The sequence below is a fragment of the Diaphorina citri genome, unplaced genomic scaffold, assembly GCF_000475195.1.
Source record: "Diaphorina citri unplaced genomic scaffold, Diaci psyllid genome assembly version 1.1 scaffold1284, whole genome shotgun sequence".
NCBI classification, from domain to species: domain Eukaryota; kingdom Metazoa; phylum Arthropoda; class Insecta; order Hemiptera; family Psyllidae; genus Diaphorina; species Diaphorina citri.
This window is the reverse complement of record NW_007378713.1, coordinates 19,996-44,559: the sequence shown is the minus strand read 5'-3', so window position 1 is coordinate 44,559 and position 24,564 is coordinate 19,996. Positions and strand designations below refer to the sequence as shown.

Sequence of the window (24,564 nt, the reverse complement as noted above, 5' to 3'; positions counted from 1 at the left end):
ACATCAAGAGCCGCAGTCCGCTCTTCTTAAATTAGGAAGACTTTGCTTCAAGCAAAACTCGACCTTATAGTCATGTAAAATCAACGAATTTAAAAGGTGAGAACTGTAAAGAATCGCGTATCACAAAGCAGATGATTTCAAATCAGATGTTTTGAATGTTCATTCCTCTTTGTAAAATATTTAATAGAGTTGTGTTGCAAACGCCTAGGACTTTTTTTTTGTCCCAATGGAAAATTGGAAATTATTTGGCTAACTGGAGTAAAACGATTTTTTAAGAGTTACAATTTATGAATTATGATCCTGCCTCGGTGGTGAAGACGCTCGCCTGGTGACCAGGAGGGCGTGGGTTCGATCCCAGTCGAGGCATTAAATTTTACCTTCATTTATTTCACAGACTCTCGATGTCTCTTTGACCAAGGTCTGTCACACCACCGGAACGTGTGCGTGGCGGAAAAAGCTTCGGACTTCTAGGTCTCTCAGGTGGTCTGAAGACGGAAGTCTTTAGCTTTTTTCAAGGCATAAACTCCAGCGTTCCGGTGTGGAGTGGTGTGACAGGCCTAGGTAGGAGCTAAAGACTAAAGACCTCTAGATCTGTTTGATAATCGGAGCGTGCGTGGCTAGGGTCGAGGGTTGGAGCTCCATTGCGGACTTTTACTAAGGGATGGTACGTCAACGAAGACCATAATTATAACTAGACATGGACCCTGGACCTAATATCCCGCCGACACCATGGACCTTTTCACCAGGGTCCTCTTTTTTTATAGGTATATTGAAAATTTTGATGTTATCATCTATTTGGTAACTTAGGTGATTTTTCGTTTCAAGGATTGAATCATTGAAAGATAGACCATCAATTTTCAGCAGGATTTACGGTAAAAAAAAAGCATTTTTCTCTGATTGAGAACTAGACAAGCGAAAAGTTGGAAAATTAAGCGTATTATAGGTACTTAGTAGGAAGGAAACGGAGGATGTGGAGGAGAATGAAAAGGACAATAAAGAGGAGGTGGAGAAGGAAAGTAAGAGGAAAGAAAGGGAAAAGATGGAGGAGAATGAAAAGGACAATAAAGAGGAGGTGGAGAAGGAAATTAAGAGGAAAGAAAGGGAAAAGAAGGAGGAGGAGGAGGAGGATAGTTGAAAAATCTTATCCACTGAGTGCTGAAAACAAAAGATCTTTTCTGGACGTTCATTCTTTGATCAATATGCTCCATTAAGTATTCTGAGCTAATTTTCTTCGTTCACTGTGAATTGTGTGAACTTGTGAAGTCACGAAGCTTGGTATATTTACCTTGACCTCTGGGCCTTTACAGTAATTATGATCAGTCGTAACTGTTCAATTGTCAGTTTTACACTGGCGTGTAGTCCGATTTATCAGCCGAGTCCATTTTGTTTCACTGTGAATTGTGTGAACTTGTGAAGTCACGAAGCTTGGTATATTAACCTTGACCTCTGGGCGTTTACAGTAATTATGATCAGTCGTAACTGTTCAATTGTCAGTTATACACTGGCGTGTTGTCTGATTTACCAGCCGAGTCCATTTTGTTTTCAGTCACCCATTGGACTTCATTGGAGCCCCTTCAAAGAATTATAAACGCCACTGATCTCACTGAAGCCTCTTATTACAAGGGAAAGGGGAGGTGATGATCAGTATGACAAGGGAAAGATCGAGAAACAAACTTCAGAAGAAGGGAACTTCCGAAAGGAAAATAAGTAGGTACACCAGATGTATAAAATACCCTTATTTAAACGTTTCACTTGAAATTGAAATGTTTCCCATTTAATACCGCCTTTTTTAAATGGGATGTTTCCCATAGAATCTTCTTTTTCTTTAGGCTTTAATGGTAGGTTTCTGTATGCTCTACCACCCAACCGGAAATATCTTCATCTATTTGGTAACTTAGGTGATTTTTCGTTTCAAGGATTGAATCATTGAAAATAGACCATCAATTTTCAGCAGGATTTACGGTAAAAAAAAGCATTTTTCTCTGATTGAGAACTAGACAAGCGAAAAGTTGGAAAATTAAGCATTCCGAGTTTTCTGACATTGATAAATTGAATGAAAATCGTTTCCAGAGTCCAGGGGTTTGTTGTGCAACGTTTCACTTGAAATTGAAATGTTTCCCATTTAATACCGCCTTTTTTAAATGGGATGTTTCCCATAGAATCTTTTTTTTTTCTTTAGGTTTTAATGGTAGGTTTCTGTGAACGTTTCACTTGAAATTGAAATGTTTCCCATTTAATACCGCCTTTTTTAAATGGGATGTTTCCCATAGAATCTTCTTTTTCTTTAGGTTTTAATGGTAGGTTTCTGTGTGCTCTACCACCCAACCGGCCAACAACGCCCTCTAGAGATTTGCCATACCTTGTATGAACACAGACATTGCGTGATAAGGTAGCAGGGGAAGGGAAGAGGAGGAGAAGAAAGAGGAGAAGGAGGAGGAGAAGTAGGAAATAGGAATTGTAGACAAACAAGTAAGGTAGCAGGAGAAGGGGGATGGAAAGGGAAGGAGGAGAAGGAAGAGGAAGGAGTAAATGGAATGGTAGACAAATAGAGGGAAGAAGAAGAAGATAAAGAGAAGGAGAAGGAGGAAGAAGAAGAAGAAGACGAAGAAGAAAATAAAGAGGAGGAGGAAGGAGGAGGAAGAAGGAGGAAGAAGAAGAAGAAGAAGGAGAAGGAGAAGGAGAAGAAGAATAAGAAGAAGGAGAAGAAGAAGAGGAGGAGGAGGAGAGAAAAAGTCTGAAGGATGGAGGAGGTAAAGCAAACGTAGCGCAGGTAAGTAGACAAGGAGAAAGAGGAAGGTGGAGGAAGAGAAAGCAGAAGAGGACAATGTATAGGTACCTAGTCCAGCCTAGGGGAGGTACCTCCTACCTACATTGTACTAGTTCAGCCTAGGTAAATACCTACAGTATACATATATTTAGTTCAGCCCAGTGTAGAATAGAATGGTAGAAATCTCCCACTTGCCATAAAAAATGAACTCTATGCGGTTTCCCTCAAACGAGCAATCAATGTATTTTCAACCCCTCGCAACATTCGAAACTTGAAACCCACTGAACTATTACACCTACTTGAAACCCATGTATTGAACTAGTGCAATCTCTTCCTGCATGTCTCAGAAAAAAATGCGATTCTCATATTTCTGTCAGAGATATCTGGTAGAGTATAAATTCATAAATGTTTAATTTTTTACGATCATTTCTGTCTCTACGGGTCAATAAAGTCCTGTTTTCTACCCTCTTCTCCTCCTCCTCTTCCCTCTGATAAACATGAAACAATCAATTCTCGGAACATACCTCCCCCCCTCCCGACCTGCGGGTGAGTTTGAGTCATAAACAAAGAGACTTGAAAATGTATTTTCCTAGCCCTTAACTTTGCAAGCTTCGATGTATTTCCCAGCCGGCAAGCTCTCATACAGGGTCTCTTCAATGCGTGTGCTTCTGTTCTTCAAAGAGGAGTCCATTTTAAGGGGATCCCCACCTCTTTAAAAGTGTGTAGGAGTTAGGTAAGTGGGAGGTTTCTACCATTCTACCCACTTGATAGCCAAGTCAATTCAGGATTAGAGTGAATCCGGAGGCAATTATAGGGACATGAAAGTACATAGAGGTAAGCGCATCTTCAGTCTTCACTACGCATACGTACAGTAGAGAATGTCCTGCAGGCAATGTACCTAATTTAAATGAATGTTCCCACGACACGATTTTTTCCCGATCCGACACAATGTGTAGCATACAATTGAATAAATATCTGACCTAATAAAAGCCCAAGACCCTGTTCCCATTTGTCTTGAATTTCATTCGACTCTTTTCGTCAATGTCCTGCAGGCAATGTACCTAATTTAAATGAATGTTCCCACGACACGATTTTTTCCCGATCCGACACAATGTGTAGCATAACGGTTCCTACACAAGTCATTTGGATTTTAAACGGACAAAGTTCTGGTGTAGCATGACGGTCCCTACACAAGTCATTCGGATTTTAAACGGATGAAGCTCTGTACGCCTGTATAGCCCCAGCTCGCTCAAACTTTGCAAAAAGATTTGATAATTTATGTACCTAGATCAAAAGTGTCCGCCGGCCGGGTTCCCAAAAGATAGACGGTTAGGCCGGTCACTCAAACTTCATGGAGCATAGAGAGATTCGATAATACGCATATTTTGAAGAGTAAACAAAGTCAATATCTTCTTCTTCGCCTTTTCCCATGTTCAGATCGGGTCGGCGTTTGTCGTCGGCCTCTCAATCAGCTTTGTCTTTCCCTCGATTTTTCCTTCCATTATTCTTCTCTGGAGACAATTTCTACGAAGTATGTGTCCCAACCAAGATGTTTTCCTTCATACTTGGGGAATCTTCTGATTTGCGGAGGGATACCTCCTCGCATTGGTCCACCTCTCCCTCTTGCACCACCTCTGATTCCTCCACGAGCCATTGAAATTCTGGAATGGAATGTAAATGAAATGGGTAATTATTCAGAAGCCATGGCAATGAAAAAGAAAGCTCCTTTTTGTGTTTAACCTAACCCTATAATAACACTGGTCTCCACAACCACATTTCAAAACTCTCTAAGTACTTCTCTTCTCTCCTTCTTATAATCCAACTTTCACACCCATATAACAGTACACTCTAACCATAAACATTGATTATTCAGAAGACATTGCCATGGCTGACTTTTTTCAACACACATTCATGCTTACCAAACATTTAATCTGCTAACCAGCCATAAAAGGCTTAAATTGAACCTTACTCTTACTACCCTTGGTAATTATGCAGAAGTCACATCCATGGAAAAGAAAAGTTCCTTTCTGTATTTAACCTAACCCTATAATAACACTAATCACTGCTCTAATTGTGAAAGCTCCTTTTTGTGTTTAACCTAACCCTATAATAACACTGATCACTGCTCATTTGTGACAATTCCTTCTTGTAGCAATTTTCCATTGATGTGACTTCTGGACAAGTACCTGAAAGGTATAATGTTGTGCTCTTAAAAGTTTACTGACAGAATCAAACCTGACTTCTCTTTAAAACTAAGAAGGCATAGTGAATAAGATGTACAAGGTAGGAACTAGGAACCTATTTCATGGTCTTTTGAGTCTAAAACACTATGAAATCATTTATTTTGATTTATGTAGTAGGTAATTCTGGTTGGTGATAAGATCACAGGTGTATACCTACACCTGGGGAGTCAAGAGGGACTATACTTACAGGACTTAGCGGTACGGAGATTCCTTTTGTAAACTTGCAGGTACGATAAGTTCACAGTCTGAGAAAGGTTGTGGTGAGAATATTACCAAGTCAAAGTCAGATTATTGCCAGAAATCAGAAATTTACAAAACCGGCGAAAAAAAAAAGTCCAAAATTTCCAGAATCAAAAAAATTTGTAAAATCCGCTCCTCAAAAATCTCAAAATCAAAACAAATCATCGATTCCAAAGAGGTAAAAAGAAAGTTCAGAAAAGGCGGCTCAAAGATAGGTGTACAAGCGGTTTTCTCAGGCGCGGTATTTAACGCGCATGGTGTATTCTTTAAATCACGCAAAATTATTGCATCCGAGTGTTTTGCACACAGATTAGGCATTTTGAATATGGATTTAATTTTAATTTTTTAGGTAGGTATACAGAAAATACACCTCCTTAAAAAGTGAAAGTCCTTGTCGTGAAATGAATGGGTCCCAGCCCGTTCACATCAAGAGCCGCAGTCCGCTCTTCTTAAATTAGGAAGACTTTGCTTCAAGCAAAACTCGACCTTATAGTCATGTAAAATCAACGAATTTAAAAGGTGAGAACTGTAAAGAATCGCGTATCACAAAGCAGATGATTTCAAATCAGATGTTTTGAATGTTCATTCCTCTTTGTAAAATATTTAATAGAGTTGTGTTGCAAACGCCTAGGACTTTTTTTGTCCCAATGGAAAATTGGAAATTATTTGGCCAACTGGAGTAAAACGATTTTTTAAGAGTTACAATTGATCCTGCCTCGGTGGTGAAGACGCTCGCCTGGTGACCAGGAGGGCGTGGGTTTGATCCGAGTCGAGGCATGAAATTTTACCCTCATTTATTTCACAGACGCTCGATGTCTCTTCGACCAAGGTCTGTCACACCACCGGAACGTGTGTGTGACGGAAAAAGCTTCGGTGTGGAGTGGTGTGACAGGCCTAGGTAGGAGCTAAAGACCTAGATCTGTCTGATAGTCGGAGCGTGCGTGGCTAGGGTTGAGGGTCGGAGCTCCGTTGTGGACTTTTACTAATGGTACGACAACGAAGACCATATTATAGACATGGACCCTGGACCTAATACCCCGCCGACAGCAACACCACCGGAACGTGTGTGTGACGGAAAAAGCTTCGGTGTGGAGTGGTGTGACAGGCCTAGGTAGGAGCTAAAGACCTAGATCTGTCCGATTGTCGGAGCGGGCGTGGCTAGGGTCGAGGGTCGGAGCTCCGTTGCGGACTTTTACTAATGGTGCGTCAACGAAGAGCTTATAACTAGACATGGACCCTGGACCTAATACCCCGCCGACACCATGGACCCTTTCACCAGGGTCCTCTTTTTTTAGGTATATATTGAAAATTTTGATGTTAGAATGTTCGGAAGAATGTATTGTATACCTACATACCTACCTACAAAACCATTGACCCTCTCTCTCTCAAAAAAAAAAAAAAAAGTAGGGGATGGCTCCAAATTTTCGGAGTCTGGCCTATGGTGAAGGATAAAAATAATGAAGTTCAAGGGGGCGAGGGAGCCCCCCTCTAAATGCTACGGCGTGAAAAAGTCGCTGGAATCTAGGTACGCTGGCTGAGAACCCGTTATTTTTCTTGGCATCAAAATCATCACATTCGGGGTTTTTGTCCTAACCCCATGACGTCACCAAATTAAATATGGTTTCCTCCTTCATTTTATTTTAAAAAAATCAAAAAAGTTCACATCAAAATTTTTAAGTGTTATCCGGGATCAAACTGTAATTTAATGATTAATTTAACAACCTGAGTTAGCTTTTCACCTTTTCGTTTTTCCTAAGTGTTATCCGGGATCAAACTGTAATTTAATGATTAATTTAACAACCTGAGTTAGCTTTTCACCTTTTCGTTTTTCCTTTTTTTTTTATTCAAAAGGTAAGTTGATTGGACGCTCTCACAGTTCGTAAGAACAACAGGTTTATTGTAGAAATTCAAAATTGCACCTCAAGATGCCAAGTAGGAACGTTGTGGGAATTTCTTTCCATGATTGAATCTGTCCCACTTGTTAGCTCTACAACGTTTCCACCATCCCAACGGTTTCGTTTGAAACTCTATAATTCTCACTCCAAGTCCACAACCCTATATTGTAGAAATTCAAAATTGCACCTCAAGATGCCAAGTAGGAACGTTGTGGGAATTTCTTTCCATGATTGAATCTGTCCCACTTGTTGGCTCTACAACGTTTCCACCATCCCAACGGTTTCGTTTGAAACTCTAAAATTCTCATTCCAAGTCCACAACCCTAGAAACTGAGTATCAAAATTGGTTCAACCAGGCAACCACCAAGTCTTTGGTACCTACTAGCAATTTCTTTTGTCCACTCTCCTTTGTTTCTATGTACTTCCTAGTTTTTCTTAATTCATATACCTATGTAATTCTAGGAAATTAACAATAGTCTCTTTAGACTAGCCCAACCCATTTTTGGGTGACACCAATAATCCTGGGGTTTTGACCAACCACCAAGTCTTTGGTACCTACTAGCAATTTCTTTTGTCCACTCTCCTTTGTTTCTATGTACTTCCTAGTTTTTCTTAATTCATGTAGGTACCTATGTAATTCCTAGGAAATTAACAATAGTCTCCTTAGACTAGTCTGACCCATTTTTGGGTGACACCATTAATCCTGGGGTTTTGGAAACTGGGACACCAACGAGTGGCATCAATATGATAAGTAGGCCATGATACATGTTCAAGAACACTGTATAGCATTGACCATTTTGTGAATCAGTCTCAAGATTACCTCTGTTCTATTAGTCATCATTACATTGGTCAAGATCAAACATAGTTATGTCAGCTGATCAATGTAGCTACTTAGCTATTTGTCTTTGCAAATCTCATTATAATCAATTTGTAAAACTTACTCAAGTATTCTGTCACTCTCTGCACTTCCCCAAGGGAATGCTACTCCGTTGGTTCAACAACCTTTACAACTTGGAGATCATTGAGGAGGAAGCGTTCTCCAAGTGGCGTGAGAATATATCCGATGCTTACCCAGGCAAGGGGGAAGCTTTGTTCCAAGTGAACGCCTGGCTCAACTGGTTGGCCGAAGCTGAATCCGAGGAGGAAGAAGAAGAGGAGGAAAATTAACGAGCGAGCGATGTGAGACATTTCCGTGTTTTTCTTGCTTACTCGAATGTTTTCTCGAGGTTTGTGGCAATGTGTGTTTGATGTATGTGACTGCGTGTACTCAAAATTTAAGTTTTAGGAAATGATTTTTTCTTTGTACATGAATGACGAAATGTGAAGTTCAGGGCTTTTTGTGAACGAGTTTTAGATTTATCTAAACATGGGCCACTATTTACAGCAAGACAAAGTGATATTTCTCTGCTCTAAAACATGGGCTAGACGAAATGTGAAGTTCAGGGCTTTTTGTGAACGAGTTTTAGATTTATCTAAACATGAGCCACTATTTACAGCAAGACAAAGTGATATGTCTCTGCTCTAAAACATGGGCTCATCTCTACAAAGGCTAAGACGAAATGTGAAGTTCAGGGCTTTTTGTGAACGAGTTTTAGATTTATCTAAACATGAGCCACTATTTACAGCAAGACAAAGTGATATTTCTCTGCTCTAAAACATGGGCTCATCTCTACAAAGGCTACTTTGATACTTCGAACCTTTTACTTTTCGCCACTTTAGACAGAAAGGGTTATAAAAGAAATTTAATTCCTGATAATTCAAATTGAAAACTCATACCCGCCCTGTTAATACACACATTGACTTCAACACTACCGCATTACGTCATTCATTATAATAATTTATGTAGATTTAATTTGGAGGAAAGCTGTCTGAAAAATATGCTTGATATTCTGAACTAGATCGATTTGACAGAAAGGGTTATAAAAGAAATTTAATTCCTGATAATTCAAATTGAAAACTCATACCCGCCCTGTTAATACACACATTGACTTCAATTCTACCGCATTACGTCATTCATTATAATAATTTATGTAGATTTAATTTGGAGGAAAGCTGTCTGAGAAATATGCTTGATATTCTGAAAAAAATCGATTTTTTTCCATTGCGAACTATGTTTGATCTTGACCAATGTAATGATGACTAATAGAACAGAGGTAATCTTGAGACTGATTCACAAAATGGTCAATGCTATACACTCTATACAGTGTTCTTGAACATGTATCATGGCCTACTTATCATATTGATGCCACTCGTTGGTGTCCTAGTTTCCAAAACCCCAGGATTATTGGTGTCACCCAAAAATGGGTCAGGCTAGTCTAAAGACACTATTGTTAATTTCCTAGAGAACGCTTCCTCCTCAATGATCTCCAAGTTGTAAAGGTTGTTGAACCAACGGAGTAGCATTCCCTTGGGGAAGTGCAGAGAGTGACAGAATACTTGAACCGCATAGACACAAGTCACCTGCAAATCCACATTCTCCGCCAAAAACTCACATACATCAAACACACATTGCCACAAACCTCGAGAAAACATTCGAGTAAGCAAGAAAAACACGGAAATGTCTCACATCGCTCGCTTACGCAGTCACATACATCAAACACACATTGCCACAAACCTCGAGAAAACATTCGAGTAAGCAAGAAAAACACGGAAATGTCTCACATCGCTCGCTCGTTAATTTTCCTCCTCTTCTTCTTCCTCCTCGGATTCAGCTTCGGCCAACCAGTTGAGCCAGGCGTTCACTTGGAACAAAGCTTCCCCCTTGCCTGGGTAAGCATCGGATATATTCTCACGCCACTTGGAGAACGCTTCCTCCTCAATGATCTCCAAGTTGTAAAGGTTGTTGAACCAACGGAGTAGCATTCCCTTGGGGAAGTGCAGAGAGTGACAAAATACTTGAACCGCATAGACACAAGTCACCTGCAAGTCCACATTCTCCGCCAAAAAGCCGACCAGCACGGGTTTGTATTTCTCCAACAGCTGCTTCTCCTTCTCATGTATAGATTTCTCATTCGGGTGATCCGTGTTGATCTGACCATCTTCTGTCATCATACACTCGGATGTGATATATTTCACAATCACCGTGACCAGGGCGTTCACAAAGCCAGCATCACATTGTATTTCTCCAACAGCTGCTTCTCCTTCTCATGTATAGATTTCTCATTCGGGTGATCCGTGTTGATCTGACCATCTTCTGTCATCATGCACTCTGATGTGATATATTTCACAATCACCGTGACCAGGGCGTTCACAAAGCCGGCATCACACGAATACTGAGGCTCCAGATAATCCTTGAGCCACTTGTAGAAATTACCAGGGTTATTCTCTGCCTTGATATGTTTCCACAGCTCACTCTGTATCTTCAGCAACGGGAACAGGAAGATCAAGTTCTTCTCTTCCAGCAGGATGCTTAGCTTCTCCTTGGTCTTGTCTGCTTTGTCTGGAATCACGTTGAACAGATTGATCTTGCTTTCGTTGAATATTTTCACGAGTTCTGCCTTGCCAAGCACCTTGTGCAGGGTTTGGAGTATGGTGAGGAAGAGATCACCATGCTTCTCAGTGACATCGGCCACCTCATTCAAGTTCAGGATGTTATGCTTGACAGATTCCCCTGCGAGGTTTGCAATGTACGCCTTCTTACTCTCACGTTCCTTGTCAGACATGTTGTTGACCAGGCCACGATAGTAGTCCAGGAACTGAACGCTTGTGAATATCTTCTCCTGTTTCATTTCACCAAGTAGTTGAAACAGAAGTTTCTGTTCCTCTTCTGTTTTCTCATAGCCACCAGTAAACATAGCGCGTAACACGTTCACTATAAGTTTGTCTGGGATCTTAGTATCCTTGAGGGTGTTGGTAGCATTCTCAACGTTCTTATCTGTGAAGTAAGTCTCCAGCATTTGGTTCACCTTCTTCACCACTTCCTCCTTGACAGGGCCCTTCTTAGCGATTTGTTTCTTATCAGGGGGTGCTTGCTTGATGACAATAGCCTCGGAGAAGGAGTCCTTAACAGGCGCAGGAGGGGAAGGTTTGATAGTAATGAGAGGAGGGGCTAGGATAGGATCAGAGCGAGGCTTGTTCACGTTAGGAGGTTTGCATAGCATAGAATGTGCAGGGGGACGAAGTGATAACTCCTCCAAGTTAGTACTCTGCTGTAACATCTTCTTGAAGCGTGGAGGCATGTCTTTTCCAATGTTGTTGCTAGAATGATTGTTATTCTGGTTATGGGCGTGGTTATGGTTGTTGTAGTTGTTCCGGTTCTGATAGTAATTGTTCTGGTTGTTCTGATTCTGATTTCTGTTCTGATGATTTCGATAGTTACCCAAGTTCAATCCATAGTTGTTGTAAGGAGAGTATTTGTCGAGAGATTGATGATTGTTGAGAGTAGACACGGGGTTTGAACCAGTGCCACTCATCATCAAGTCTTTGCGCGTTTTCAGAGGACGACTGAAGAAATCATTCTCACTGTATTCTTTCATTCCATTGTTCCGGTGTGGCAGTATAAAGTTAACAGGGTCGTGGTCTTCTTCTATAATTTGATTGATTGGCACGGGTTTCTCGGGATTGTTGGCTTGCCTTGGTACCCAGTTGTTGCGTCTCAAGTCTTCTACATCTTGCAACATGAAGCGGATACGCAGTGGAAGATGTGGGGTGGATGTCTGCACCGTTTTCATGCGAGAAAAGTATTGATTCATCAAACCTTGGCCTTTTTCTGAGTCCAGAATCCGGCCGCATGTTTTCATTATCTGACAGAGGCACTCCAGGTTCTCAGACACGTCCTTGTTCGTCTGAACTTTTCTGTTCTTAGGCAGTAGTTCTTGGATACAGGTGTGCAAGATGGATTCCGTGACAATCTCATGCTTGCCAAGTTCTCCGATGAACTTGATGTTCCCCAACATCTTTTGCTTGGCAAGCTGACGTCTGTCCTCATCATCTGGACTGAGAGGCAAGTTACCGAAAGCTTCAGTCGCTCTAGATCGATTTTCAAATTCATTTTTGCACACCCAGAGCAGATGTTTCTTAAAAGTGCAACTCTCGTCAGGCGGTTCAAAGTTTGGTGCTTGTTCAGTTAGCCGCTTGCACAAGCGTGCATACATAGACGTGTACTTGGTCTCATGGAGAGCTTTCTCAAAGATGAGTAAGATCACACCCTTGAGGATCTTGCTCGAGTTGAGGTCTAGCTGTAGAAGATCATCGCTCAGCTTATCAAACTTTTCAGGAGTAAGCTTGTTGAGAAGTTCACGGACCTTGCGGAACGTTGCATCTTGTACATTTTCGGGGGTAAGTGCATCGCGTCTTAGAGCTGAAGGAGGGATCCAGCGCTGAACACTGGGGAGAGGGTTACTATTGTCCCTTCCCCCTGAGACACGAAAACCACCCCCTTGTCCTGTCGGGGCGTCCGTTGTTGCTTAGAAACTTCTCCTTCGGTCGAATAAACTGAAATCCAAACAAACAAAGAAACCGGGATAAAAATATGGACTGAAAAAATGCATACGAATGTCATTCGTTGAGCGATATACACCGTCATAATTCGTCTTCGATCGAATCGTCATAATTCGTCAACACACATGAGGTGGCTTTCTGTACTGTACAGCGATATACACCGTCATAATTCGTCTTCGATCGAATCGTCATAATTCGTCAACACACATGAGGTGGCTTTCTGTACTGTACAAAAAAACGTATTGTTGTTATTACACTTAGAAATCAGACACTAAAACCCAGTCAAACAAATGTTTAATTCAGACAAGTTTACCATTACCTAGATAGCTAGATACTCATACCAAGTTCCATATACTTGTACTTATACTAATACAACGTTAATACCAATACATCCATAAAAATTTAATTGATTTTTAACTTCGATCGAAGACGAATTATGACGATTCGATCGAAGACGAATTATGACGGTGTATATCGCTCAACGAATGACATTCGTATGCATTTTTTCAGTCCATATTTTTATCCCGGTTTCTTTGTTTGTTTGGATTTCAGTTTATTCGACCGAAGGAGAAGTTTCTAAGCAACAACGGACGCCCCGACAGGACAAGGGGGTGGTTTTCGTGTCTCAGGGGGAAGGGACAATAGTAACCCTCTCCCCAGTGTTCAGCGCTGGATCCCTCCTTCAGCTCTAAGACGCGATGCACTTACCCCCGAAAATGTACAAGATGCAACGTTCCGCAAGGTCCGTGAACTTCTCAACAAGCTTACTCCTGAAAAGTTTGATAAGCTGAGCGATGATCTTCTACAGCTAGACCTCAACTCGAGCAAGATCCTCAAGGGTGTGATCTTACTCATCTTTGAGAAAGCTCTCCATGAGACCAAGTACACGTCTATGTATGCACGCTTGTGCAAGCGGCTAACTGAACAAGCACCAAACTTTGAACCGCCTGACGAGAGTTGCACTTTTAAGAAACATCTGCTCTGGGTGTGCAAAAATGAATTTGAAAATCGATCTAGAGCGACTGAAGCTTTCGGTAACTTGCCTCTCAGTCCAGATGATGAGGACAGACGTCAGCTTGCCAAGCAAAAGATGTTGGGGAACATCAAGTTCATCGGAGAACTTGGCAAGCATGAGATTGTCACGGAATCCATCTTGCACACCTGTATCCAAGAACTACTGCCTAAGAACAGAAAAGTTCAGACGAACAAGGACGTGTCTGAGAACCTGGAGTGCCTCTGTCAGATAATGAAAACATGCGGCCGGATTCTGGACTCAGAAAAAGGCCAAGGTTTGATGAATCAATACTTTTCTCGCATGAAAACGGTGCAGACATCCACCCCACATCTTCCACTGCGTATCCGCTTCATGTTGCAAGATGTAGAAGACTTGAGACGCAACAACTGGGTACCAAGGCAAGCCAACAATCCCGAGAAACCCGTGCCAATCAATCAAATTATAGAAGAAGACCACGACCCTGTTAACTTTATACTGCCACACCGGAACAATGGAATGAAAGAATATAGCTCCATATACTTGTACTTATACTAATACAACGTTAATACCAATACATCCATAAAAATTTAATTGATTTTTAATGATCTCATAAACTCTATGAAACTATAAATTGAATGGTCATTCTATTTCAAAAATCTCATTGACTATTCCAATAAGGCACAGATTGATGTTTAAGTGATTACCTGCCAAAAAGACAGACATGTAAAAATAATTAAAAGTACCTGCCTTCAAGTTAATAAAATTAGACACTAAAGACTTCATCAACACAGCAAAAGAACCAACATGGGTACCTATGTATACCTACAGTCTACTTAATGTAGGGGAAAAAACTGTTAGGTAGATGTATGAGATGGAGTACTTCTACTTTTTGTTAACTTATTTTTCCCTGTGTGCTCCACAGTAAACCAGTTTTACTAAGGCTCTTGACCTTGGCAAAAAATAATAATAGTTGCTAATAAAGTTGCTTTCTCAAACTCTGCCAGGATTTAAACCTGTTAATTAAAACCAGAGCTACTTAGGTGAAATTTAAATTCGAGTCAGCACTGAAGTGTGAAAACTACACACTCACTGACATGCTGTACTTAGCAGTACTTATGAACTGTTAGCTTATGGATGAGACAGCAGTACTTATGAACTGTTAGCTTATGGATGAGACAATATGAAAAAATGGGCAGACAATTTTTATTTATTTATTGAATTAGCCGACTTAGGGGACAATTCTTTCAACAGCTGCATAACTACATCAGGTCATATCAGGCTTTGTGCCACCTTCATGTTGGGAAGGTGGGTCTACACTCTACACGTCTAATGGGTATGGGAGACAAACCTTGAGATTTTTACCAGAGAGCTCTTGAATGTTCCTAAACTTTGTGAGCGTTCTTATATCTCTATGAAGAGAAGTACACTAGTCCAAGTAGTCTAACTGTAAAGTTACCATAGGTACACCTGATTCCTGTCTTGGAATTTTGTTTTACAAAGATGCAAAATTTTCTTTTATCTGGCACACCAAATACTGTGAATTTTTTCTTTTGGTTTGGTCAAGGGCTAAATTGTCAAAGGAAAAAAATAAGTGAAAAATCTTGTGGAGAAAGATCTAGTTTCAACCATAGTGGTAGCCAAGGTAATGCTAGTATGCTGTTTGAAAGGTCCAGGGTGAATTGAATAGGTACAATTTTGAATGCATCAGTTTCCAAGTTAAGCAATGTAAGTTGATAGTTGGTACTCAGATAAATGATTTAGGCTCCCACATAATCCTTCCTTGAATGGAGAGGGTGATCTAAAGCCTGATATGACTTTGGTAGATCAAATGGCTGCCCTCACAGACAAAAAAGTAGTAGACTACTACTCCAAAGGAGACACATAGGGAAGTAAAAGCAAAATACAGGTTTGTTTTAAAGAAGTATCCCCTGCCTGAATGGTCAGACAATACCTGATGCCAATTGAAGTCAATGTTGATTGACATTGCCCAGAATCCATAGAGTAAGTATATAAGATCAATGGAATTAGTTGAATAAAAATTAGAATAAATATTTCATACTTAGTGTGGCCATGTTTCATGGACAATTGGTATCTTCTGACCATAGTGTTGATACTATTTTATGCATAGCAACAAATGTATTATAACTAGAAAACTTCTGACAAGTAGGTATTATTAAAGAAACAATACCAATGTCACCTCCTATGTTGAAAGGTCTATCACTATCACATAGCTTCCCTTGGAAAAAAATGTACTGTGTAATTTACTTAATTTTAATCTCTTGAATACTTCTCTTTAATTTCTTCAAATTATTATCAATTTTCCCTCTAGATTGACGAGACCAGGGCTGTGGGGTCATTCAAGAAAGGAGTTGCCATCAAGGGAGAAAAATCGGCTGATCTGGTCATCATATTCAAATCTCTGCCAACCAAAGAGGCAGTCAGCTGGGTAGCTAACAAGGTGTTGACGGAGATCAAAGCAGGAGAAGCTCCCAGGAATAAAGCTGGTGAGTGAAGTAATCTGTAGGTATATATAAAAAAAAAACAACAACCATAAGTACCTTAATTGTGCTCAGAGACAGCCAGCCTAGTTAGCTTGGAGGGTAACACATCTGCCTTGCAACCACTAGGTCATGGGTTTGATTCCCACCTGGAGCAGATTTTATCCTCTGGTTTGTTTGTGGAACAGCTAGCTTTCTCCTATCCTGTCTTCCTTCTCTTATTTGCTTTTGGGATGATAAGATCTTAGCAGTTGAAGTTCCCTCTCTTCAACCTTGCTTGGCTGGCTGTACAGGTCTCCTGTGTGACCACAGAGGTTCAGCTTTCCTCTCACCACTAATTTACTATAATTTCCAAATAGGTACTACTCCAATCTAACTTCATAATCCCCTTACTTTGGCTGGGATTGAACCTACACTTTCCCTCCTGATTTTATCAGACTTGACCACTACAGCTATTTAAAACAAGTATGTTGTAAATAGCTTTCATGGTAACAAGTTTATCTACCTTTGGTTGACATACTTAACTTGATATTTTTTTCACATGGCTAGCTTTCTCCTATCCTGTCTTCCTTCTCTTATTTGCTTTTGGGATGGTAAGATCTTAGCAGTTGAAGTTCCCTCTCTTCAACCTTGCTTGGCTGGCTGTACAGGTTTCCTGTGTGACCACTGACCACAGAGGTCCAGCTTTCCTCTCACCACTAATTTACTATGATTTCCAAATAGGTACTACTCCAATCTAACCTCATAATCCCCTTACTTTGGCTGGGATTGAACCTACACCTTCCCTCCTGATTTTATCAGACTTGACCACTACAGCTATTTAAAACAAGTATGTTATAAATAGCTTTCATGGTAACAAGTTTATCTACCTTTGGTTGACATACTTAACTTGATATTTTTTTTCACATAAGTTTCTGAAGATCTTTTTAATGACTTGAAACTGTAGGCACATAAATTTTATTTCTTGAAATAGCCACTCTCTGACGTCATCTTGTTCCAAAATTCCAGGATTCAAAATGGACATCAAGGAGCACGGGTTTGATCTGGTCAACAAAGGTCTCATCCTGCGGTGTCTCGTGACCACTCTGCACTCCAACTTGAAACAGCTGCAACCCGATGTGCACATACCGGTATCCGTATGCAAGTTGCATCTGCTAGCGTACAAACATGTGCATTGGTTTGATGTGAACGCTCAGAATCTGCGGTGTCTCGTGACCACTCTGCACTCTAACTTGAAACAGCTGCAACCCGATGTGCACATACCGATATCCGTGTGCAAGTTGCATCTGCTAGCGTACAAACATGTGCATTGGTTTGATGTGAACGCTCAGAACGATACCGTTAAAGCTCTGATTCGCATTATGAGGGATTTGAAAACTCGCTTTGAAGGGTTCAGCCCATTGAATCCATGGATGATTGAGCTGCTGGTAAGTAAGCACACTCAACAAAGGTCTCATCCTGCGGTGTCTCGTGACCACTCTGCACTCTAACTTGAAACAGCTGCAACCCGATGTGCACATACCGGTATCTGTGTGCAAGTTGCATCTGCTAGCGTACAAACATGTGCATTGGTTTGATGTGAACGCTCAGAACGATACCGTGAAAGCTCTGATTCGGATCATGAGGGATTTGAAAACTCGCTTTGAAGGGTTCAGCCCATTGAATCCATGGATGATTGAGCTGCTGGTAAGAAAGCTCTAAAATCACTATAACCTACTAATAACTAATAATTATAAAAATATAAAGAAATCTCTATTTTAAGTATTGGAACCAAATAGGCTTATGCGGGCCCCAAGAGGACCCTTTGGTTGAGTTCTTAGAGTCCACTGAAAAACTATTATGTATTAACCTATTTATAGCTAATATGGTGGTGCGGTAATCAAGACGCTCATTCGGTAAACAGGAGGGTGTGGGCTCGATTCCAGCGAAAGCATCGAATTTTATCATCTATTTGAGAATTAAGAATTACGTGGTTATGATAGGCGTGTTTCTTTCACTGAGGAGTATGTTATTATTTTCTTAACTAACCTCTGTAGCTGAGTGGGTATCACACTAGTGACTAGGCTTGCACGCCGGAGGTCCCGGGTTCGATTACCGGCGGGGTCGAAGTTATATCGGCTCTGTTTGGAGTGCCTTGTGAGGACATAAGTTGTGAAAAAGCTCTCTGCTTTACCACAAAGAATTCATGATTTGATTTATATCGGCTCTGTTTGGAGTGCCTTGTGAGGACATAAGTTGTGAAAAAGCTCTCTGCTTTACCACAAAGAATTCATGATTTGATTTATTTTCTTAGCTGATTCCCTCTCCATCTTCTAATCGCCCCGCAGGTACACAGTTAGGTACATAATATAATAAGTACAAAATTACAATTGGTCTTCATAATGATACTTAACTTATATACTATGTAGGTTTGTAGGTATAGGTTTATTTTCTTAGCTTTTCTTGATTTATTTTCTTAGCTGATTCCCTCTCCATCTTCTAATCGCCCTGCAGGTACACAGCAGCATCATTCAGCCGCCCCGCAAGCCGCTGTCCATCGGGGTCGGATTCCGTCGTATCATTGAACTCCTCGCGTCCGGCATTTTCATCACCGGATCATCCTCTATTACCGACCCGTGTGATTTAAATTCGGCCCGGGTACACGCATCGCTCGATCAGGAGAAACAGGATCTGGTGTGCTTCACGGCGCAGACGCTGATACGTATCCTGGCGCACAGTGGCCTGGAGACCGTGCTCCGTGGTAGTTCCAGTGAGTATACAGGGTGTTGTTCTCTCTCCGGCAGTCTAGTTAGCTTGGTTGGTAGCGTGTGTTCGTTCTCGGAACGGCAGAGAAAACCTTCTCCTATCATGTCTTCCATTTCGCTTCGATTTTGGGACGATAAGACCTTAGCAGTTACAGTTCCCCCTATGCCTCTATCAAACCTCTTAGGAGAAAAAAAAACTGCCCAGCCTAGTTAGCTTGGTTGGTAGTGCGTCCTGCCTTGTAAGCGCTAGGTCGCGGGTTAGATTTCCGCCCGGGTTGGATTTTATCCTGAACGGATAATGTTCGTTCCGAGAGACAAAGTGATCAAGAATGGAGACAAATGTTGGAAACAAATAGATTTCTTTCGGTGTTTTATTATAAAATTGAAAGTGTTTTTTTTTCCCTTACCTTTTTCTTTTACCTCTCAAAATGTTCTATTTTCGTCTGTCTTGTAAGCGTCAGGTCTTACAGATTGCCACCCGGCGCGGACATTAAAAAGATAAGGTTCGTTTTTGGATCCTGCCCTCTCTTCGAAATCGACACGATAAATTCACGGCGCAGACGCTGATACGTATCCTGGCGCACAGTGGCCTGGAGACCGTGCTCCGTGGTAGTTCCAGTGAGTATACAGGGTGTTCTCTCTCCGCCAGTCTAGTTAGCTTGGTTGGTAGCGTGTGTTCGTTCTCGGAACGACAGAGAAAACCTTCTCCTATCATGTCTTCCATTTCGCTTCGATTTTGGGACGATAAGACCTTAGCAGTTACAGTTCCCTCTGTCAAACCTTGAAAAAAAAATCTTAATATCATCCAAGCAAAATAAGCCGTATGTAATCTTATTAACAAACCTTTGTTTGTTTACCCTGCCTGAATAGGAATTGAAAGTCCTTTCACCTCCCAAGGGGGAAAAAACCTAAGCTATGATTTTCTTCTTTACCCTGCCTGAATGGCAATTAAAAAAAAGTCCCTTTACCGCTCGAGGGGGAAAAATCTAAGCCACGATTTTCTTCTTCACACTGTCTGAATAGGAATTAAAAAAAATCTTAATATCATTCAAGCAAAATAAGCCGTATGTAATCTTATTAACAAACCTTTGTTTGGTTACCCTGCCTGAATAGGAATTGAAAGTCCTTTCACCTCTCAAGGGGAAAAAACCTAAGCTATGATTTTCTTCTTTACCCTCCCTGAATGGAAATTAAAAAAGTCCCTTTACCGCTCGAGGGGGAAAAATCTAAGCTACGATTTTCTTCTTTACACTGTCTGAATAGGAATTAAAAAAAAGTCCCTTTATCGCTCGAGGGGGAAAAAACCTAAACTACGAATTTTTCTCATTTCAGACCTGACTCAAGACACAACCGTGTGGAACGGAGTGGTTGTCATTCCTCTGGAGAAAGTCTATGAGAAACCCGCAGAGAAAACAAGCGAGAGTTCAGACTCCATGGAAACGGATGATGCTACAACAGCCGCCAACGGAGTGGTTGTCATTCCTCTGGAGAAAGTCTATGAGAAACCCGCAGAGAAAACAAGCGAGAGTTCAGACTCCATGGAAACGGATGAGGCTACAACAGCCGCCATGGAAACCTAAGTGTTTCACTAAGTGTTTCTTTCTGGCTATTCCGTGGAAATATGAATCAATGAATCACATCGAAATGTCCGTGACTGCCCCAGCAATACTTGAACATATTTGACCCAAATCAGTTGGAATTGAAGGCTTTATCTATTGAGACTGCAACCCCATGGAAACCTAAGTGTTTCACTGAGACTAATTCAAGTGTTTCTTTTTGGCGTATTTATGAACACAAATTCTCGCTCTCGAGGCAGACTGAAGTGAATTTAAACATTTTTAACCAATCAAATGTTTCGAATTGATGCTTCATTCCCACTTGAGACTCTGGAGAGCTAGTATTTTGTTCATAATATGGGGTGGAATTGTCCTTGACTGCCCCTGCAATTCGTCAATCTGTGCTGCCTCTTTTCTCACATTTGACTCAAATCAGGTGGAGACAAATGACGTATTTATTGAGGCTACAACCCCATGGAAAAAATAAGTGTTTCCCTGATGCCAATTCCTGAAAAATCACTGAATGGGCAGGATTAACATCAGAAGACATTTTCAATCAACCCGCTGCGCTGATGGAAATATAAGCGAGAGTTCAGACTCCATGGAAACGGATGAGGCTACAACAGCCGCCATGGAAACCTAAGTGTTTCTTTCTGGCCATTCCGTGGAAATATGAAACAATGAAACACGTCGAAATGTCCGTGACTGCCCCAGCAATATTTCAACATATTTGACCCAAATCAGTTGGAATTGAAGGCTTTATCTATTAAGGCTGCAACACCATGGAAACCTAAGTGTTTACAGCCGCCATGGAAACCTAAGTGTTTCACTAAGTGTTTCTTTCTGGCTATTCCGTGGAAATATGAAACAATGAAACACATCGAAATGTCCGTGACTACCCCAGCAATACTTGAACATATTTGACCCAAATCAGTTGGAATTGAAGGCTTTATCTATTGAGGCTGCAACCCCATGGAAACTTAAGTGTTTCACTGTGACTAATTCAAGTGTTTCTTTTAAACCTAAGTGTTTCACTAAGTGTTTCTTTCTGGCTATTCCGTGGAAATATGAAACAATGAAACACATCGAAATGTCCGTGACTGCCCCAGCAATACTTGGACATATTTGACCCAAATCAGTTGGAATTGAAGGCTTTATCTATTGAGCCTGCAACCCCATGGAAACCTAAGTGTTTCACTAAGTGTTTCTTTCTGGCTATTCCGTGGAAATATGAAACAATGAAACACGTCGAAATGTCCGTGACTGCCCCAGCAATACTTCAACATATTTGACCCAAATCAGTTGGAATTGAAGGCTTTATCTATTGAGACTGCAACCCCATGGAAACCTAAGTGTTTCACTGAGACTAATTCAAGTGTTTCTTTTTGGCGTATCTATGAACACAAATTCTTGCTCTCGAGGCAGACTGAAGTGAATTTAAACTGTATTGTTTTGTACAACGCTTATGGTACCTGAGATCAATCAATGTGATTTCTCTGGTATCTTAAGGCTAAATAACTGAGAAATCACATTGATTGAATTTAAACATTTTTAACCAATCAAATGTTTCGAATTGATGCTTCATTCCCACTTGAGACTCTGGGGAGCTAGTATTTTGTTCATAATATGGGGTGGAATTGTCCTTGACTGCCCCTGCAATATTATACTTCAATCTGTACTGCTTCTTTTCTCACATTTGACCCAAATCAGTTGGAGACAAATGACGATGTGAACGGGCTGGGGCCCATTCATTTCACGACAAGGACGTTCACTTTTTAAGGAGGTGTATTTCCTGAAATCTCGCTTCCTGTATAGGTAGGTACCTAAAAAATTAAATCCATATTCAAAATGCCTCATCTGTGTGCAAAACACTCGGATGCAATAATTTTGCGTGATTTAGATAATACACCATGCGCGTTAAATACCGCGCCTGAGAAAACCGCGTGTACACTTATCTTTGAGCCGCCTTTTCTGAACTTTCTTTTTACCTCTTTGGAATCGATGATTTGTTTTGATTTTGAGACTTTTGAGGAGCGGATTTTACAAATTTTTGTTGATTCTGGAAATTTTGGACTTCTTTTTTCTTTTTCGCCGGCTTTGTAAATTTCTGGCAAAATCTGACTTGGTTCACTTGGTAATATTCTCACCACAACCTTTCTCAGACTGTGAACTTATCGTACCTGCAAGTTTACAAAAGGAATCTCCGTACCGCTAAGTCCTGTAAGTATAATCCCTCTTGACTCCCCAGGTGTAGGTATAGACCTGTGATCTTATCACCAACCAGAATTACCTACTATAGAAATCAAAATAAATAATTTCATAGTGTTTTAGACTCAAAAGACCATGAAATAGGTTCCTAGTTCCTATCTTGTACATCTTATTCACTATGCCTTCTTAGTTTTAAAGAGAAGTCAGGTTTGATTCTGTTAGTAAACTTTTAAGAGCACAACACTATACCTTTCAGGTACTTGTCCAGAAGTCACATCAATGGAAAATTGCTACAAGAAGGAGGAGCTTGCTTTTTCATTTCCATGGCTTCTGAATAATTACCCGTTTCATTTACATTCCATTCCAGAATATCAATGGCTCGTGGAGGAATCAGAGGTGGTGCAAGAGGGAGAGGTGGACCAATGCGAGGAGGCATCCCTCCGCAAATCAGAAGATTCCCCAAGTATGTTCCTCACATGAGACATCCATTTGACTACGTCCTATGTGAAAATGCTTTCCCAAGAGTTGCTGCACGGCCTGACGAAGAACTGTACGAACAAATTTTACTCAAGAGAAACGAAGAGTTGACACCTTCCGAACAGGACCTGGCACTGATCCAGGGCTTTGTGCAAAAAGTGCAGGCTGTGTTTGACAAACTGATTGTCTCGTCTGGTGATCCAGAGATTGATGTAAGTTTCCAAAACACATATTTAGTACCAACATAAATAAATTTGCAATTCCTTACAATTATTTGTAGGAAGCACTGATGTATATCCTACGCCTATAGCCCCCTGTGGCATGAGGGCCCCACAAGGACCCTTAAGGTGGGCCCTGTCAAATTTGGAGATCTACCCTTCTCTTTCAGGGGGAGGGGGCCTAGGAAGCCATTGGAAAGAAGGTATTATTAAAGAAACAATACCAATGTCACCTCCTATGTTGAAAGGTCTATCATTATCACATAGCTTCCCTTGGAAAAAAAATGTACTGTGTAATTTAAGTACTTATTTTTAATCTTTTGAAAACTTCTCTTTAATTTCTTGAAATTACTATCAATTTTCCCTCTAGATTGACGAGACCAGGGCTGTGGGGTCATTCAAGAAAGGTGTTGCCATCAAGGGAGAAAAATCAGCTGATCTGGTCATCATCTTCAAATCTCTGCCAACCAAGGAGGCTGTCAGCTGGGTTGCTAACAAGGTGTTGACGGAGATCAAAGCAGGAGAAGCTCCTAGGAATAAAGCTGGTGAGTGAAGTAATCTGTATATGGGTTGCTAACAAGGTGTTGACGGAGATCAAAGCAGGAGAAGCTCCTAGGAATAAAGCTGGTGAGTGAAGTAATCTGTATAAAAAAACAACAACCATAAGTACCTTAATTGTGCTAAGAGACAGCCAGCCTAGTTAGCTTGGGGGGTAACACATCTGCCTTGCAACCACTAGGTCATGGGTTTGATTCCCACCTGGAGCAGATTTTATCCTCTGGTTTGTTTGTAGAACAGTTAGCTTTCTCCTATCCTGTCTTTCTTCTCTTCTTTGCTTTTGGGATGGTAAGATCTTAGCAGTTGAAGTTCCCTCTCTTCAATCTTGCTTGGCTGGCTGTACAGGTCTCCTGTGTGACCACAGAGGTCCAGCTTTCCTCTCACCACTAATTTACTATAATTTCCAAATAGGTACTACTCCAATCTAACTTCATAATCCCCTTACTTTGGCTGGGATTGAACCTACACCTTCCCTCCTGATTTCTATAAAAGCGAAGGTTGAGTGCGAAGGGCATCCCACTCGGAAAATTTTGTTTAGTCAAAACCAGTTGGCCTCAAAGCGATCACTCCAAAGCTGATTGAGAGGCCGACGACAAACGCCGACCCCACCTGAACATGGGAAAAGGCGAAGAAGAAGATATTGACTTTATTTACTCTTCAAAATATGCGTATTATCGAATCTCTCTCTGCTCCATGAAGTTTGAGTGACCGGCCTAACCGTATATCT

At 41.0% G+C, this 24,564-nt stretch overlaps 4 protein-coding genes and 1 long non-coding RNA gene across 6 annotated transcripts; 3 read left to right on the top strand and 2 right to left on the bottom strand.

The window, feature by feature from the left end:
• Positions 1-4,371: 4,371 nt before the first annotated feature.
• Positions 4,372-5,367, bottom strand: LOC113469909. The gene is made up of 2 exons (XR_003393177.1): positions 5,198-5,367; positions 4,372-4,428 (listed from the first exon to the last, which is right to left on the bottom strand). It is a non-coding gene; the product is annotated as an uncharacterized LOC113469909 (long non-coding RNA).
• Positions 5,368-9,724: 4,357 nt separating this feature from the next.
• LOC103515146 (eukaryotic translation initiation factor 4 gamma 2) lies at positions 9,725-12,550 on the bottom strand. Of its 2 annotated transcripts, none has more exons than XM_026827936.1 (2): positions 10,300-12,550; positions 9,725-10,147 (listed from the first exon to the last, which is right to left on the bottom strand). In XM_026827936.1, the coding sequence occupies exons 1-2, from the start codon at positions 12,236-12,238 to the stop codon at positions 9,819-9,821; spliced, it is 2,268 nt and encodes a 755-aa protein (XP_026683737.1). In that variant the 5' UTR covers positions 12,239-12,550; the 3' UTR covers positions 9,725-9,818. The 2 variants fall into 2 exon arrangements, with proteins under 2 accessions (XP_026683737.1, XP_026683736.1); XM_026827935.1 differs by having other exon boundaries at positions 9,725-10,141; positions 10,294-12,373.
• A 614-nt stretch (positions 12,551-13,164) lies between these two features.
• Positions 13,165-14,133, top strand: LOC103515149 (eukaryotic translation initiation factor 4 gamma 2-like; the record flags this gene model as incomplete). Its single annotated transcript, XM_017446525.1, has 1 exon — positions 13,165-14,133. A coding segment is annotated over one exon (969 nt), but the record flags the coding sequence as incomplete, so codon positions are not given.
• A 1,255-nt stretch (positions 14,134-15,388) lies between these two features.
• On the top strand, positions 15,389-22,007 carry LOC103515148 (interleukin enhancer-binding factor 2 homolog). Its single transcript, XM_026827932.1, has 8 exons — positions 15,389-15,430; positions 15,908-16,082; positions 17,085-17,157; positions 17,293-17,503; positions 18,570-18,825; positions 20,153-20,268; positions 20,993-21,046; positions 21,605-22,007. Exons 1-7 carry the CDS (start codon positions 15,389-15,391, stop codon positions 21,017-21,019), a joined length of 900 nt encoding a protein of 299 aa, XP_026683733.1. The 3' UTR covers positions 21,020-21,046; positions 21,605-22,007.
• Positions 22,008-22,422: 415 nt separating this feature from the next.
• On the top strand, positions 22,423-23,832 carry LOC103515147 (interleukin enhancer-binding factor 2-like). Its single transcript, XM_008480069.3, has 3 exons — positions 22,423-22,596; positions 22,952-23,273; positions 23,650-23,832. Exons 2-3 carry the CDS (start codon positions 22,959-22,961, stop codon positions 23,830-23,832), a joined length of 498 nt encoding a protein of 165 aa, XP_008478291.3. The 5' UTR covers positions 22,423-22,596; positions 22,952-22,958.
• The last annotated feature ends 732 nt before the right edge of the window (positions 23,833-24,564 follow it).